At 45.8% G+C, this 16526-nt stretch overlaps 1 protein-coding gene across 2 annotated transcripts in view; it reads left to right on the top strand.

The window, feature by feature from the left end:
• The window catches only part of BZW2 (basic leucine zipper and W2 domains 2), a 58776-nt gene extending 57500 nt beyond the window's left edge, over positions 1 to 1276 (top strand). For both annotated transcript variants that reach the window (XM_068152490.1, XM_068152491.1), the window contains one exon: positions 815 to 1276. In XM_068152490.1, the coding sequence (XP_068008591.1) occupies positions 815 to 843 (29 nt within the window). In that variant the 3' untranslated portion in view covers positions 844 to 1276. The remainder of the gene's footprint in view (positions 1 to 814) is intronic.
• The last annotated feature ends 15250 nt before the right edge of the window (positions 1277 to 16526 follow it).

The raw sequence follows: 16526 nt of genomic DNA, 5'->3' as shown, positions 1-16526 counted from the left end.
TCTTCTGCTTGCGTGCCTTTCTGTTGCTCTTTAGTTTTATCACTTCCTGCATGTCCCCTCTGCCAGATGCCCTTAATTACGAAGTCCAGTACAAACGGAGACAAAATGTTGCTGTAAGAACACGCAGACCATGTTTGCTCTGGGAAATCTGATCTGATGTGTAATACTTGTTGGCAGCAAACCCTTTGCTCTCAGGTGAACACAGAAATACAGTATGATGTAAAGTAGCTTTTGTTGACAAAAACTCCCTTGTGTAGTCCTAAACTTATTTCTCCCGCTTCTACTGCTAAATTGCTTTTAGCTGATGCTACACCAATCATAAAGAATTTCACTTGTACAGATTTTATACCTGCTGTAGGGTAACACCACATATGCCATTCTAGATAGGCTGGAGGATGATGATGATTTGTATTTACAGAGCAAATAGTTTAAAGGCTGCTTCCTGGATGATGGCAGTACAACCTGCTCATGGAGATTAGAAGAGTAAGCAAGTAATGCTGACTCTTTATTAAACTCATCTCAGCTACACATTGCATGGCTATGCAGATGAGAGACCCGAGTTAAAACTCTAGTGACAGATCTGTGAATGAAGAGCTCTATCATGGAGAGTAACCAGAATAGATCTTGGTCTTCTGAAGCTGTGTGTTTCTTCCTGGCTTGCTCTGCTTAATCTGCCAACCTTTTCTAGGAAGGACCGGATGTGATGAAAATCTTTGTTTGAGTTTTGGAAGGACATCTTGTTATTTTTATAGAATTACTCACATTGCTGTCCTTGGGCCACACTCATGAAATGTTTTACTTTCTTCTCTTCTAGAGTCGGAGTCCGAAGGGGAGGAGAACTGAGACAGTTAAACAAAGCACAGTCTCAATCTAGGTTAATGCCAAAAGCGCTTGGGAATGCCCTACTGTTCAAGCAAAGAGGCTTTACTTCAGTGTCATACAGAAAACTATAGGCTAGGCTTTACTTTTGTTTAGAAGAATAAAGGTTTTTAATGGAGCCCTGAGGCATTAGATGCTTTACTTGGGACTCTACCTCTGGCTCATTGTACACTAACTTAGGCAAAGACATTCAGCAAGGAGCCATATAGGAAAAAAAAAGTGAAGTGAAATATTTATGGACTCCTTTTTATTAACAGTCTTTTTCAGGTACTATGGTATATGAACACTCCAATTTCTGTTTCTAGAACTGTTTGGTCTGTGTTTGTAGCTCAATATTGGCTTGTGTATGTGATTTGACACCACCACATTTTTTTGAATAAATGGCTTTTGTATCTTAGTTTCATGCTGTTCGAGTCTTCTCTAAACCCACCCAGCCCACAGCACTTCTGCCTCTCTCTAGTGGGACTGGGGAGAGAAAATACAACAAAAGGGTTGAGACAAAGGACAGAGAGGGCTCACTCCCACCCATTATGGTCATGGGCAAAAGACAGACTCAGCCTGGGGAAACAATCAGTTTAAACAAGACAACCACCACCAATTTACCAGCTGAATAAGAGTAGGACACGGATAAATACAATTAGGTCTTAAAAAACACACCCTCCTCTCCCTTCTTCCCTGGGCTCAGCTTTGTTCCCAGCTCTCCACCTCCTCCCTCACAGCAGTGCAAGGGGGCAGAGAATGGGAGTTGTGGTCAGTCTATCATCCTGTGTTGTATCTGCAGCTCTTTCCTAATCAGGGGGAAAAGTGGCTGCAGTGTGGTGTCCCTCCCATGGGAGACAGTCCTCCACAAACTTCTCTTCCATAGGGTGCAATCCTATCTGTGACAGATTGCTCCAGTGTTAACTTCCACTAAGAGTCACATCCTTCTTCAAGAGCAGTTCTCTGCTCCAGCATGAAGTCCTCATGGGCCACAGATGCCCTCTGTGGGCTGCAGGGTCCCAGCCTGACATTTCCAAAATGGAACTGTTGGTCCCTGGCTGACCTGTCTGCATGGTTGGTTGTCTCGCATATCCCACTCCTCTCCAAAACAGAACTCATCCAACAGGCTATTCCTGTTATCCTAGAGGTGAAAATTACACAAGAATGTCAATAAACTGTTTTCATACTTCTTAAATAGCATCCACAGTTAAGTGGGACCACTGTCTAATCCTTATTCCCATACAACTTGAGCTAGATTAAGCACATTCCACAGAAAATCTTGATTTGCTCAGTTAAAGAGAGAACATGTACAGGAACAAGTCTGCTGTTTGCATGTACAAAATTGATTCAAATGGTAAGTAGAATAATACACTGTGCTCAGTTCAGATGTTGGTGGTGGCTAAATTTTGCAAGGTAAAAACATCTCATTTTAGAAGCCCTGTCTTTAAAACATGCATGATGCCAAGCACAAATACCGGCCGGGTGAGGAATGGCTTCAGAGCAGTTTCAAGGAGGAAGACTTGAGGGTGTCAGTTGATTAAAAACTCAAACTGAGCTGGAAATGTGCACTTGCAGCCCAGAAGGCCAACAGTGTCTAGGGCTGCATCAAAAGAAGTGTGACCAGCAGGAAGAGGGAGGTGATTCCCCCCATCTATTTTGCACTTGTGAGGCTCCATCTGGAGCACTACATCCAGTTCTTGTGCCCCCAGCATAAGAGGGACATGGAAATGCTGGAGTGGGCCTAGAGGAGGGCCATGATCAGAGGACTGGAGAACCTCCCTTGTGGGGACAGGCTGCAAGGGTTAGAGTGGTTCAGCCTGGAGAACACTGAAAAGGCAGCTCTGAGGCGACCTTATAGCAGCCTTTCAGTACCTGAACCAAGCTTATGAGAAAGCTAGGAAGGGGTTCTCAGCAAAAGCTTGCAATAGGATGAGAGGGAATGGCTTTAAACTTGAGGAGGGCAGATTTGGACTTGATATTAGGAAGAAATCCATTACAGTGAGGGTGGTGAGACACTGGAACAGGTTGCCCAGGGAGGTCATGGGCAAGCTGGATGAGGCCTTGAGCAACCTGATCTGCTGGAAGGTGTCCCTGCCTATGGCAGAGGAGTTGGAACTAGATGATCTTCATGGTCTCTTCCAACCCAAACCATTCTAGTAATCTATGACAAGAAGCCATGATATGTGGAATCTGAAATTTCCATGTGCAATTTGAAATACACAAAGATATAAACTTCTCAAGACTTATTCTGCTTTCTTTATATTCCCCTTGTGCCTTGATGTGATGCCATTTATAATTCTGTTGCCTGGGACCTGGTTAGGGTGTTGCATACCTAGAGCCAACATGCAGGTTTGTGCATGCATGCAAGTCTCAAGCCCAGAGCTAGAGGTCTGACATTGTGGGAATACTCATCTAGCACCTGGGATCACAATTTCTGGAGCCCTGGGTTGTGTCTTGTGGATGCAAACTCAACACTGTCTCCTGACTGTCTCCTCAGCAAGTTTGCTGATGACACCAAGCTGTGTGGTGCAGCAGACACGCTGGAGGGAAGGGAGGCCATCCAGAGGGACCTTGACAGGCTGGAGAGGTGGGCACAAGCCAACCTCATGAAGTTCAGTAAGAGCAAGTGCAGGGTCCTGCATCTGGGTCGAGGCAATCCCAGGCACAAATACAGGCTGGGCAGTGACTGGCTGGAAAGTAGCCCTGAGGAGAGAGACATGGGGGGTGGGGGTGCTGGTGGACAAAAAGCTCAACATGAGCTCTCAATGTGCACTTGCAGCCCGCAAAGCCAATCAGATCCTGGGCTGCATCAGGAGAGGTGTGGCTAGCAGGTCGAGGGAGGTGATCCTCCCCCTCTACTCAGCCCTGGTGAGACCCCACCTGGAGTACTGTGTCCAGTTCTGGAGCCCCTATTACAAGAGGGATGTGGAGGTGCTGGAACGTGTCCAGAGAAGGGCAACAAGGATGATCAGAGGGCTGGAGCACCTCTCCTATGAGGGCAGACTGAAGGAGTTGGGGCTGTACAGTCTGCAGAAGAGAAGGCTCCGAGGTGACCTAATTGTGGCCTTCCAGTATCTGAAGGGGGCCTACAGGAAGGCTGGGGAGGGACTTCTCAGGATCTCAGGTAGTGATAGGACTAGGGGGAATGGAATGAAGCTGGAGGTGGGGAGATTCAGGCTAGATGTGAGGAGGAGGTTCTTCACCATGAGAGTGGTGAAACCCTGGAATGGGTTGTCCAGGGAGGTGGTCGAGGCCCTGTCCCTGGAGGTGTTTAAGCCCAGGCTGGATGAGGCTCTGTCCAGCCTGATCTAGTGTGGGGTGTCCCTGCCCATGGCAGGGGGGTTGGAACTAGATGATCCTTGTGGTCCCTTCCAACCCTGAATGAAACTATGAAACTATGAAACTATGACTTGCACTGTTTTTCACACAGCAATTGGTCAGGTAGTAGCTGCTGCCCATTTATTTCTTACAAGTCCAGTTACTTTGGAAGCAGTCTTCTCCTGCCCTATTCCCCACCAACTTTGCTGTCCACATCTCTGACCATGCTGGTGGCCCAGAATGGCTAGGGCAGCAAGTCAGCTTGCTGATACATCCCACTGCTCCAATCCATCTCTTTAAAGAGTATCCTACTGCAAGCACTGAATCCTCCCCTTCAAACAGAGTTAAATCCACATGAACAATAAGAGTGATGAGATTTGTAAGGTTTAGAAGGGATGGGCTTATATCCTATGGGAGAGAAGCCTGAAGGAGCACAATTAACTAATGAAGTTGGCTATTTTGTCATTAGAAACCAATAAGCTAGCACATAATACAGATTTCTCTACAGGAAAATCAACATTTTGGATAAACCACAGCTCATAGGTTGTAAATTACTTGTCTCTGGCTGTATCTGGCTTTACTGGAAAAACAGCAAAGAGCAAGTGGCAATCAAGAGCTATTGAATGCCAGTATTTCTTTTTGTAACAGCTATTGATCTTTGGAAGGGGAAATACTTCATGTAGGTATCTCCAATAACTCTGAGGAGACAGTAGGATGGTCACTTTAAAAAAGCAAGAGTGATGCATTAGCTGTATGCCTTCACAGTGTCACACAGTATCACCAAGGCTGGAAGAGACCTCAAAGATCATAAAGTCCAACCTGTCACCACAGACCTCATGACTACACCATGGCACCAAGTGCCACGTCCAATCTCCTCTTGAACACCTCCAGGGACAGTGACTCCACCACCTCCCTGGGCAGCACATTCCAATGATGAATGACTCTCTCAGTGAAGAACTTTCTCCTCACCTTGAGCCTAAACCTCCCCTGGTGCAGCTTGAGACTGTGGCCTCTTGTTCTGGTGCTGGTTGCTAGAGGGAAGAGATCAACCCCTTCCTGGCTACAACCAGCTTTCAGGTAGTTGTAGAGAGCAATAAGGCCTCCCCTGAGCCTCCCCTTCTCCAGGCTAAACAATGCCAGCTCCCTCAGCCTCTCCTCACAGGGCTTGCGCTCAAGGCCTCTCCCCAGCCTTGTTGCCCTTCTCTGGACACATTCAAGTGTCTCAATGTCCTTCCTAAACTGAGGGGCCCAGAACTGGACACAGTACTCAAGGTGTGGCCTAACCAAAGCAGAGTACAGGGGCACAATGACTTCCCTGCTCCTGCTGGCCACACTATTCCTAATGCAGGCCAGGATGCCGTTGGCCTTCTTGGCCACCTGGGCACACTGCTGGCTCATGTTTAGGTGGCTGTCAATCAGCACCCCCAGGTCCCTCTCTGTATGAGAGTTCTCCAGCCACTCTGACCCCAGCCTGTAGCTCTGCATGAGGTTGCTGTGGCCTTTTATTGCTGTCTTTGATATGACCCAAAATAAATTTGCCAGCCACAACTGACCTGGGACCATCTCTTCATAAACTCTGCAGCTGTGAAGTGGAACTATTGAGATGTTACAGGTACGGAACCACTATTGCTAAAAAGGTTTTAAATTCAAAATTGCAGTTTCTAAGGGACTGAGAAATATTCAGCTGGGTGTAGCTCAAACTACTTCTCTGTATACTGTGAAACTCAGGCTGATTTCAAGAGGTGCTGACCTCGAGTAAAACACAGAGGACATCACAAAATGCCCCTGTGGAAGGACTGGCAGTCACAGCACGGGGAGGCTGGCTGCGAGCTGGCTGAGCCATCTGCTGGAAAACTCAGCAGCAGCAGGAAGTGCTTCGTGGCACAATGCAGCAAGTCTTGGATGCCTGCTGCACCAGCGTCCTCAGTGTGTCCCAGTTATTAAGAACCAAAACAAGCACAAATTACTCGAGTATCATTTTCCCTCCAAACCCCACATTTTTTTATTATAGAGGGGGAAAAGGCAAATCTTTAGGGCTGGCTTCTTCCAGTTTTCCACCAGGCTTTTGGTTTTGTGCTATGATATTTGAGGAAAAATTAATTCCTGCTCCTTACCAGCCATACAGGCCTTTAGAGGTTCATGTAAATGGAAACAACTCTGGGGAGGGTAAGTTATGCCAACACCTCCAGGAGATACGATTCAGGCAGGCAAGCACTCCCAGGCTGTGCACATAACCTATATACATAACCCACAGAATGTTTAAGGATGTTGCTAGGTCTTGTAGGAAGAGAATTAGGGAGGCAAAAGCACACTTGGAACTTAAACTGGCCTCTACTGTGAAGGACAACAAAAAGTCCTTCTATAAATACATTAATAGTAAGAGGAAGGGGAAGGAAAACCTCCACTCCTTGGTGGATACGGAGGGGAACATTGTAACCAAGGATAAGGAAAAGGCAGAGATACTTAACACCTTCTTTGCCTCAATTTTTACTAGAAGGGCAGAACGTCTTCCTGACAGCTGGTCTGCAGAGCTAGCAGAAGGAGCCAGGGAGCTGCACAGTTTCCCTATGTTCCATGAGGCGGTAGTTGGAACTCTCCTTAGCAGCTTGGATCCCCACAAGTCCATGGGACCAGATGGGATTCATCCTAGGGTGCTGAGAGAGCTGGCAGATGAGCTGGCCAAGCCACTCTCCATAATTTTCCAGCAGTCCTGGCTCACTGGCGAGGTCCCAGAGGACTGGAAGCTGGCCAACGTGGTGCCCATCCATAAGAAGGGCCGGTTGGATGAGCCAGGGAATTACAGGCCTGTCAGCCTGACCTCAGTGCCAGGCAAGATCATGGAACAGGTCATCCTGAGTTCAATAACACAACACTTACAGGATGGCCAAGGGATCAGGCCTAGCCAGCATGGATTTAGGAAGGGCAGGTCCTGCCTGACCAACCTGATCTCCTTCTATGATCAGGTGACCCGCCTGGTGGATGTGGGGAGGCCTGTTGATGTAGTCTACCTGGACCTCAGCAAGGCCTTTGACACCGTCCCCCATAGCAAACTGCTGGCCAAGCTGTCAGCCCATGGCTTGGACGGGAGCACACTGCGATGGGTTAGGAACTGGCTGGAGGGCCGAGCCCAGAGAGTGGTGGTGAATGGTGCCACATCCAGCTGGCAACCAGTCACTAGTGGTGTGCCCCAAGGATCAGTGCTGGGCCCTGTGCTCTTTAACATCTTTATTGATGATCTGGATGAGGGCATTGAGTCCATCATCAGTAAATTTGCTGACGACACCAAGCTGGGGGCAAGAGTTGATCTGCTGGAGGGTAGAGAGGCTCTGCAGAGAGACCTGGACAGGCTGGACAGATGGGCAGAATCCAACGGCATGAGATTTAACACATCCAAATGCCGGGTTCTGCACATTGGCCACAACAACCCCATGCAGTGCTACAGGCTGGGGTCAGAGTGGCTAGAGAGCAGCCAGGCAGAGAGGGATCTGGGGGTGCTGGTTGATGGTAGGCTGAACATGAGCCTGCAGTGTGCCCAGGCAGCCAAGAGGGCCAATGGCATCCTGGCCTGCATCAAGAACAGTGTGGCCAGCAGGAGCAGGGAGGTCATTCTGCCCCTGTACACTGCACTGGTTAGGCCACACCTCGAGTACTGTGTCCAGTTCTGGGCCCCTCAGTTTAGGAAGGATGTTGACTTGCTGGAACGAGTCCAGAGAAGAGCAACAAAGTTGGTGAGGGGTTTGGAACACAAGCCCTATGAGGAGAGGCTGAGGGAGCTGGGGCTGCTTAGCCTGGAGAAGAGGAGACTTAGGGGTGACCTTATCACTCTCTACAACTACCTGAAGGGAGGTTGTAGACAGGCTGATGATGGTCTCTTCTCCCAGGCACCCAGTACCAGAACAAGAGGACACAGTCTCAGGCTGCGCCAGGGGAGGTTCAGGTTGGATGTTAGGAAGAAGTTCTATACAGAAAGAGTGATTGCGCTATGGAACGGGTTGCCCGGGGAGGTGGTGGAGTCGCCGTCATTGAAGGTGTTCAGAAGGAGACTTGACAGGGTGCTTGGTGCCATGGGTTAGCTGTTTGGGTGGGTTGGATTGGTTGATGGGTTGGACACGATGATCTTGAAGGTCTCTTCCAACCTGGTTTGGTTTATTCTAATAAAGGTTTATTCTAATAAAGGTTTATTTATTTGACCTTTGGCACAGAGCTGCTGCCCTGCTGTCCCAGATGACCTGCCCACTTGCTATTTTTTCCTGACAGAAATCTGATTACCAGCACAACAGTGGCTGCAGTTTCCTCCCACTGAGACCTGGTAGCTCACTACCAGGGGTTTCAGACACTTGGGCCCTTCTGGCCTTCTTTCCAGATTAACCATGTTACTGTCTGCACGAAAAAAGCCTGAAGCTTACAAGGGGCCTCAGAAGCTTCAAGCAGGAGCTGTGCAAGTTGGAGCCTCACCTCACCACTGCTCCCTGCTGTCCCAGGGCATCAGAGGCCATGTTGGGAGACCAGCATCCTTAGTACTCACCTGAGGTGATCCAGAGAAGAAGGAGAGTGAAGAGTACATTCTTGTTTCCTCCCTGCCTCTCCCATAAGGGATGCTAGAGGGAAAGGCACTTGTCAGTCTCAGCAATCATTGAGCAGGACCACACAGATGGCTCAGTTTTGCAGACATACAGTACATGTCCCCTATGCACTGGAGAGGCATTGCTGGACAGTGTATGCCACAATCAACCACCTTCTCCCAGTCAGCATGAGGAAAGAGGCTGGAACTGCTAAAATGACACAGCTGCAGACTGACAGGTAACATTCTGGTACTTGGATCTGTCACTCCCATGGCTGCTGGCTGCCAGAAATTCAATTACCTCAGTCCAAGTATCTCACTTAACAGTTCAACATTAACAACTGCCACCACATCCTACACTCATCACTTGCGCTTCTGCTGATGGTGTTACAAGACTCAAATGTCTGCCTCCATACAGACTAGCACCCTTCACCCTATGAGACTGCAGGGAAACTGCAAGCTGCTCTGGAACTTCACTAACAGGGATAAATGCATCCAAGAACACCAAACTTCTCTGCTTTAGGAAAGCACAGGAATAAAAGAAAAAAAAAAAGGAAGAAAGCTATGACCCAGAACTAACAAATGACTGTATCATGGCAACTTCATCATGCTAAGATGGGTTTGTGTTGCAGCCTCTCCCAGCACATCAGTTGCCTGAGATTTTTCTGTTTACTTAATGAAGTTCAGAAACATTGCTGACAGGCCTAATTCTCTACATATCATTACTAGTTATTGCTGGGATGTTTGCCTAACACTGACAGCTGTAAATTATGCCAAAAGGTATAACAAAACAGCATTGTGAATGTAGCCAAGGATATGACCAAAACAAGGTTTGTAGGCAGACCTATGTTATTAGACCCACTATTCTAGCTGGGAAAAATCAATAAGCTTTCAAGTACATCAGTAATTCTCTGGGGCTAAAATAGAAGCAGCAGCCTTGAAAAAATAAAACCCAATTGAGAACTAATTCAGTTAGATTTGACTCAGTCAGACCACCCAGGAGAAAATAGATGGTATCTGTGATACTAAAAGATATCCTGAAAAGGGAAGCGGGCAGGCTGATAGTTTACAGTTTGTGCAATAAGAGACAGACACGTCAGTAGAAGAAAAGGTTAAAAGACACCACCATCTCTCCCTGTTATTGTATTGATGACCTAAAGAAGTTCAGATATAGGAGATTCAGACTCTTCCACCTTTGCTCGAGGGTCAAACACAAGACTGCAATAGCTGGAGAAAAAACGGTATTTACCATATGGCTGGGTGCCCATCTCCACATCAAGTCAGTCCCTTTCTGTCCCTACAACACAGGCCCTTGGGATAAAGCCAATGCAAAGACATCTTCTGAAAGAGCCTGGGGATGAAACCATATTTCCACTAAATTTCTCGTGTCAAGAGAAGTGAGCATGTCACGAAGCAGAGCATGGACAGACCTAAAAGATCTCACTTTTCCCATCTTTTGAGAGCAGAAATATTTTCCTGTGGTTTCATCAAAGCAGCAGGATTCTGGGGTTAACAGAAACCATGTCATATTTCTTCTTGCTATCAAAGTCTTCATATCTCCTGTATTTTGGTTTGAGTTTAAGTCATTAGCGAATCCAGAAACCTCTGACTGTGCCAAGCCATTTCAGAAGAAAGCCTCTGATTAGAGATCAGCCTTATTGGTATCTCCTCCTGTACCAAGATGAGAACATTCTGAATTTTTCTCCCTTCACAAAACACACATAGTTCAATAAACCTAACAAGGAAACACCTTCTGCTTCCAGACAGATCACCTCTCACTTGATGCAATATCTCACCTTCCTCTTGCACTTTGGCACAGGTTTCCAAAAAGACTGGGAAAACATTTTACCACTCTAGATTCAGCTTCTGGAACTGCAATGAGAGCCATCTGTCCTCCTGGCTGCCAAAGAACCTGTGCAGCAACACCTCCTGAAGCCCTTTGCTTTGGGGAAGGAAGGGGGATACCTCCTTCCCCTCCCCAGGGTCTGAGACAGGGACTAAGGACTATTGCTTCAGATTCACCCTGGTCCCCCTCCAGCCTTCAAAGCCTCCCTGCTGGGTTCAGGGGAAGCAGAGTACATGAACCACATCTGCTGGCACAGTTCCTCTGATCCTCAGAGGAATCTGCATCAAGTATTAAAAACAATCACAGTGGCCAGATTAACAGGGATGAAGTCTCCAGAAATCCCAAATAGGTCTTGTCAGGTGTAACACCAGCACCTGGAAACAGTGCAAAGAAAGGGACAGAAGTCCCAGTTTTGAGAGAAGTAGAGAATACAACAAATGGGATAGAAAAGGAATTCAGGATAACTGCATGACTCAAGGTCATGCACTGCACTTCTGCACCAAACAGCTGTAAGCTGATATAGACAACTGACTGCAGAGAAACACATGGTGGTGCTGATGTCACAAAGTAACCCTGATTTTTTAACGTGAATTAGGCAGAGGAGAAGTGTGGTTTTAGGAATACCAATCTGCAGGGAGGAAAGGAAAAGGACAATTCCTTCCCATACCAAGGGAAGAATCCATTAGGAATAACTTTAATAGTATAGATGGGAATCTAGAAGTAAACTGGAGGAAAAGCACAAAAGCCTTCTACAAACTCAAATAAGAAAGTGACAACAGAACAACAACCTTCCAGCTGAAGTCCTACAACAGTGGGAGGGTCTGAACTGCACTGCAGATGACATTTAAGCCAGGATTTTGTTTCCATGATTCAATTAATGCTAACTCTTCTCACAAGAAGTCACTGAAATTATCAGGAACCCAGAGATATTCTAGAATTCCCAGTGGCTCTCACTCTACCTCCTAAAATGAAAACACTGGAAATACAGATCCTCCCCCAAGACGCAGGCATCAGAACCAGAAACTGCTTCAAAGTTTGGAGTAGGTATTTTGAGAAAGTGTAATTATGTTACTGACCCACCTCTTACCAGCCCTCTGCAGCATGCAGAATTACATCCTTCTTCACAGGCAAACAATAAAAACCCCAAACTGAAATCACCCAACTCAGTATAATACTACTAAATAGATCTGATAAGGATCTGTGAAAACAAAGCAAAACAAAACAAAACCCAATAATTGAATCAAAAGATCAAACGTGCTCTACAGAGGTGCAGATGATGCTTGGTTAGTGCAAGGCACATACCTTTGAGACAGGAGTGTCAAATAAGAGGAGGCATATAATTTCAAAGAAGAACTGTCTCAGCAGCTTCTGCAGTTCAGGATTTCCCCAGTGTTTGGTGTGAACTCTGTATTTTTGAGGGATCTCCTGCCTTTATTGGTTTTTTTGCCTTTATTTTTGCCTTTTTTTGTTTTTTGCCTGTGATGTAGTTTTTGATCAAATTGATGAGCTGGAAATATTATAAAATATGAATATGATTTATTAAAGATCAACAATTATTTTCCTGAGCCAATTTGATCCAGGTTCATTTGCCCGGTCGATGATAGGTTGATTCACACAACAGGATGCTAATAAACAATGGAATAACAGTCTAGGAAAATCAGAACTTGGAATACAGAGGAACAAACTAGGAAACTCTTATATGCACAAAACCAAACGACAATGCTGCCTCTGGTGGCGAGATCAACCACAACAGAGTTAAGCAACAGGTAAACAGGCCATAAACCTTAGACATAACCAGGTAAATTAGAATCATAGAATCAATAAGGTTGGAAAAGACCTCAACGATCATCAAGTCCAACCTGTCACCCAAGACCTCATGACTACTAGACCATGGCACCAAGTGCCATGTCCAATCCCCTCTTGAACACCTCCAGGCATGGTAATTAACATAAGTTACTCACGAACCACGTTAACTACCAAAACCTTTGCTGAATGAAGTGCTGCTCTGAGTTCATATTTGTAATCCAAAAGGCAGGAATAACCCCAAAGGTAGTATCCAAAATTAGAGGAAGTGAGAGAGTAGGAGAGCATGCTGCTGTGGTGGAGATCTGTGACTCAAACGCTATGCTGCTAGGACAAAAGAAGCTGATTGCCCTGAAGACAGGAGCATGAAGCAGGTACTTGTCATTGCCTTGAATCCCATTAATGAACGGGAAGGGGGGCGAGGAGGGAGAGAGATAGAGATAAGAAAGAGAAATAAGATGTGGGCTCTGAAATCTTCCCCTACAAATTCCCTTTTTGAAAACTGAACAGCCCAAGGGCAGATTACCTATTCAAATCCCGCCAATGAATCCAAAATGCTGTATGGTGAGCAAAACTGCACAAGCCTTCTCACACAGCCTCTGACACGTGCAGTCGCCTCTCTGAAACGTGAGGCTCGGGGGCCAGCTTCCACCCCCTCCAGGCAGCCTTCATGGCACTCAACCTCAAACCTGGACCCTGCAATGGGGAGGGAGGAGAAAGGGCAGTGGCCAAACAGGTTTAGCTGGCTTGTTAATGTATCTTCCAGGACATCCTGTTAGACCCATGGCCTTTCTTTCCTTTGGTTCACAGACAGAGATGACACTCAAGGCAGACATCAAGTCACCTGAAAATACTGCATGAATTCTGACAGCAGAGACTTAAGGGGATAAAGTGTTGGGAGCCTCAGCTTCAATACAGATACACCAATGAGAAACAGATGAAAGAGACCTGAGTCCACTCCTACTCCAGAATTGAGCCTGGAAACAATGACTGTGCTGCTGTTGAAAAGGACAAAGCTATAAAGCCTACCTGATTTTTGTTAGCCTGCTTCTATCATAATATTGCTTGTAAAAACTGATAGCACTCATAATATCTGTTATCACTCATGCCAGCAATTCCAGTGAATGGCTGAAAAGAAGCCCTGCAGTGCACTCACAGGTGATCAGTGCTTCAGATCTGTCTGCTCCTAGCACGACTGATTACTTGCTCTAGCTAAATCACATGAAGAAATATTTCCTGGAGAAAAGCAGCCTTCAAGAGCACTGTATTTTGAGTGCATCATATTTGTTCAAGGCTGGACCCTTTAAAAGGCAGGTTCATATTTTAAATGGATTGCTCCTGCTGAAGCAGCCTTGTTTTTCAGCAGCATCCCAGTTATTGCTTTGCAAACTGTTACCTTCTTTGTGGCATCCACACGACAAGCAGCACCAAGAATACTGCAAGGTGCCATGACTTGGACTTCTGTAGGGAAACCAAGTTTCACTGTACTTTCAGAAGAAAAGCCACACCTGTGGAGACAGGCTGGTAGCTTCCAGCACTGACATCTCTCACTCATACACAGAAGGTGGAAATAAAACACAAGAGTGAGCCAAAAATGCTTTCCAGCACATACTGGGGAGTAAACAAATTATTTTGAACTTGAAAATCTATCACAGTTTAAAACTCTGCAGAATTATGTTTAGATTGCCCCATGACATTTGCTTGGAATTTGGTGTACTTTACAGAAAGCAGTCCCTGCAAATTTTGTCTCATTTTGGGATTCTTCACTCATTAATTTTCTTTTAAAAGAAATAATTAGAGACTAGAAGTGCATAAAGTCCACTGTATCCTTTCTTCATCCCTTACCATTTGCTGCTCTTACTCTCTTGCACAAGGGTTCCTAGCCCATGCAAAAGTACATAATTAAGTGGAAACTGTGTTAGCACACTGGCGGAATACTCTTCATGCAAACAGTAAAGAAAAAAGCAACTGCAGAGAAAACATTGAACAATCCAAAAGTTCTATCTGGCTAATACATGTCACACCATTTTTGATTGATGGCTGCCTTGACTAGCACCAACCAGAAACATGGAAAACCACAGCTTCAAAAGGGCAAACCCTAACCTGGGAATGGAGCCTAGAAAGCCAGACAAGAGAAAGCAGCAACTCTTGGAAGAAACTGGTGAAAGAGGAATGTCTACACTTAGCCTGTATCTGAGGCTAAACTACAGCAATTGTTCCATCATCCAGTAACCCCTCCCCAGCAGAGAAAGGGGATGGGGAAAAGGAGAGAAGAGCCACAGGTTGAAATGAAAATTGATTTAATGAAACAGCCAAACTGATACCAGTATCAAAGTTACGCTCAACCCTGCAAAAGTACAGCACTCACATTAAAGGGGAAAGCAGTCCTCCAGAGCAGGGGTATGAACAACATCAGCAGTAACACCAGCAGAAGGCTCCTCTCCTCTCAACAAACTTCCCCCTTTATACTGAGGATGATGTTTATGGACCTGTGACCAACTCTGGTCAGCTGCTCTGGCTGACTCAAACTGCTAATGGCCTGAAGCCCATGGCTGGCCTGTAATTCTGACCCAGCAAAACCAGGACAATAAGCCTTGACTTATCACCTTTATCTTTCTTTGGGGGAAATGGTAACAAGCAAATTCAACTGACAGAAAATTCCTGTGTGCTTAAGGGATTAATTACGTATTGCAGATATCAGTATCTGAGTGTTAGGTTGTGTAATATCCCTGATGCAGATCTTTGGGCACTGATAGCAGAAAGCACTGGCAGTACACTCAATAAACAGCTAACCTATAGGATAAAATAGGAAGCTAAGTTTAAATGTGTAAGCCTATATATTGCCTAGCCTACATAAAGCCAGAAATGCACTCCACGTAAAGTCTTGCTGTTGAGGAGCTGGACATACAGCTCAAGAGCACAGAGGGAATAAACCTGAGACTTCAGGGTTTTGCTCTCAAACTCTGGATATCACCCTACACCCCAAGTAACAAAGCAGGTTTGCTTCTTCAATTTCATAGTTACTAGGTACCCCTTCACCGTTAGTGTCATCTGCTTGCAAGAAGACTACTGAAATACAACAAGCTCTGCCCATAGATGAACACATTCCTGAGCACTCATGTCGCTTCAGATTTTTATGTAAGGGCCTGATAATCTTTTGGTGAAAAGATGAAGCAATGAAACTGCTTCCCAGCTTGCCCACAGATGGTGGTGGTGAAGCAGCAGAGGTGGCTGGCAGCAGCAGGCAGTTTTCCTAACAGGAGAGAGACGTAGATTTTTCTGTATGCTCCTCACGCACATTCAAAAGTACTGCGTTCACAGTCCGAGCAGCTCATGGCTCTACGTCTCCTCTTCGCAAGAAAAGTTAGGTTGTTCTAGCAATGAGAGATTTAGAAGAAAGACAAATTGCTGACTCAAGTGCTTCAAAATGTAAGGCAGTTTAACCTTCTGAATTTTGAGTCTTTTACTGCTCATGTTTTCAAGATTTTGCTCACAACCAAGTTGCCCATTTGTGAAAGATTCTCACATCACAGGACCACAGCAGGTAACTTTATTACAGGTAAGACATGTTGGTGGAGCAAGGTGGGATTGCTGACTGTGCTTTACAGAAACCACAGAAGAATACCAAAATTGGGTGTATCTGTGGTTTCCTTTCTCATCTTCCTGTGAATTTCTTTCACCTGGGGATTGCTTGCTGGGTTAGACCAAATGTCTCTATTCTCTCACAAATGATCCATCCCAGTTTGGCAGGAAGTCAGAGAACAATGCCAACTCATAATGTCACAGGAGAAAAAAGGAACTGCTCTGGCTCCTGACCAAATGATGTAGAAATGAGGATGGAACTGTGTTTATTTAACCTAGAAAAAGAAGGCTGGAGGGCAGATCTGACTGCTGTCTTCCACTCTCCAAAAGGAGATAGAGCAAAAATAGAGGCAAACTCTCCTCAGAGCAAAAGTAAAGACAATGACCACAAGTTGCAACAAGGTTAATCCTGATAATGGAAGTTTTCACAGTGAGAGTACTCAAGCACTGGAGGTCATGTCCCTCCATTCTCAGAGGTGTTCAATACTTGACTGAACACCCTCCTGAGCAAACTGTTATGGCTCAGGAATTAGCCCAGCTTTGAGCAGAAAGTTCAAT

This window comes from Melanerpes formicivorus, unplaced genomic scaffold, assembly GCF_026170545.1.
Source record: "Melanerpes formicivorus ecotype bairdi unplaced genomic scaffold, bMelFor1.0.p_v2 SCAF_23, whole genome shotgun sequence".
NCBI classification, from domain to species: domain Eukaryota; kingdom Metazoa; phylum Chordata; class Aves; order Piciformes; family Picidae; genus Melanerpes; species Melanerpes formicivorus.
The sequence above is the reverse complement of the archived record's forward strand: the minus strand, read 5'-3'. Positions and strand labels throughout refer to the sequence as shown.